Consider the following 1757-nt stretch of genomic DNA (forward strand, 5'->3'; position numbering starts at 1 on the left):
CTGACACCTTTATCACAAGTTTTACAAAATGCGAGAACTCGCCTTACAACTCTTTCTAGTTTTCATAAGACACCGACTCTTGGTATTGCAAAAATAAATAGTAGCATGCTTCAGGAAGTGAACAAAATTGTACATGAGTATTTAGCTCCCTGTGTCACAATGTTAGGGGGTTTTATGGAGCAACAAATTAGAGTTCCTTTAGTTAATAGTCCTCTTGATACTGCAAAAGCTCTTAGAATGGCAGAAAATTCTGGCGCAGTTGGTGTCTGGGCATTGTTTTCTCTTGATAGTAATGACATTAAATACATATTATCATCAAGAAAAAACGAAGCCTTTATTATTCAAATTACAAAATTTATCGAAGGTACTCTTAGTGAAAACATCAAAAGAAAGCGTCATGATTCTGAGCCAACTAGTTATGATGCAAAACTACAGTTTCTATTAGAGTTAGGACTAAATAGAACAATCACATGCAGCAATGATTACATCAGCTATTCATTGGAGAGAGAATTGGTCAGTATTTGTAAAGAGCAGGGCATTTTCATTTCAACCAGTGTTGACTCTGTCATTCATAACTGGAGTACTCGATTTAAGGACACTGGCCTAGCTCTTGTTCCTCCTGCTTATCGTCCTCTTCTAGCTCGCTGGCTGATTTGGTCCTTAAATATTCATCAATTACGAGAAGGTCTAGCTAGTTATACTACAGTTGGTGTTATTGGACTTGTTAATTCTGGAAAATCAACTCTTGTTAATAAAGTTTTTAATGTCGAGGTATGTGAATAAGTGTATTTATTTATTACCTGATAGTATTACCTTCTAATAGACCATACAAGGCACAAGTCAAGGAGCTCGTACTACAGTCCCTTTTATATATAATTTAGACTCATCAGTTGAAGGATTGAGTGTTATTGATTTCCCTGGAGTTGATGATAGAGATGAGTCTATTGGTGGTCTGGCTAAGTTACTTGTGGGCCTTGCACAAATTGTCATCTTTGTTTGTGGATATGAGTTAGTAGCATTCATATAATTTGTATATTGCAAGTTTTCATGCATACTAAGCTATAAATAATAAAAATATAAAGATCAACCTGTAGCTTTAGGAACCATACTATACTTATGTGTGATGATAAATTTTAGCTAGATAAAAATTACCAGTCTTTTGTCAAATTAGGAGATTTCATACTAGCTCTGCTATGGATTGGATGAAGATTTTTAAAAAAGATTTTGCTGATACTCCAATTCTTGTTTGCCTGACCCATGCTGACAGACTCTATGAAGACAATTGTGAGAAAGACATGATTCCAGAATGTCCAAAGAACAAAATTCAAGTGCTGAGAATTCAATTTGAAGATGAATTACAGGTGATATAGCAAATAAAACAAACATTTTAATTGTTAGTCTTTTACAGAAAATTGTTGGGGATACTTCAAGAACAGAAAAGTGTCTTATCAAATTTTGCTCCTTAACACAAACCAGACATTCTCTATTAAATGATGAAAGAGGCCGTCAGTCAATGAGGAAAGTTGGCATATTCACTCCAGAAGATATTGGGGAGTGGGTCAAAAATGCACTAAAACGTGACATACAACAGGAGGAACTAGCTGATAAATTTTCAAAATTATTATTAAAATTCTAATTCAAACTTTCTTAAGTTGAAATTTTATTTTTGTAATTTTTTACTGAGTTATATATAATTTTAGGAAAGTTTTTAATTTAGCCTTATAAGGAAATTTTAAAATCAATTGACCAATCAGATG

General features: G+C 33.4%; 1 protein-coding gene across 1 annotated transcript; it reads left to right on the forward strand.

The window, feature by feature from the left end:
* Positions 1 to 8: 8 nt before the first annotated feature.
* Positions 9 to 1738, forward strand: LOC109589547 (uncharacterized). The gene is made up of 4 exons (XM_020005609.1): positions 9 to 771; positions 824 to 1008; positions 1172 to 1361; positions 1409 to 1738. The coding sequence occupies exons 1-4, from the start codon at positions 106 to 108 to the stop codon at positions 1634 to 1636; spliced, it is 1269 nt and encodes a 422-aa protein (XP_019861168.1). The 5' UTR covers positions 9 to 105; the 3' UTR covers positions 1637 to 1738.
* Positions 1739 to 1757: the final 19 nt, after the last annotated feature.

This window comes from Amphimedon queenslandica, unplaced genomic scaffold (assembly GCF_000090795.2).
Source record: "Amphimedon queenslandica unplaced genomic scaffold, v1.1 AMPQUscaffold_11198, whole genome shotgun sequence".
In the NCBI taxonomy this organism is placed as follows: domain Eukaryota; kingdom Metazoa; phylum Porifera; class Demospongiae; order Haplosclerida; family Niphatidae; genus Amphimedon; species Amphimedon queenslandica.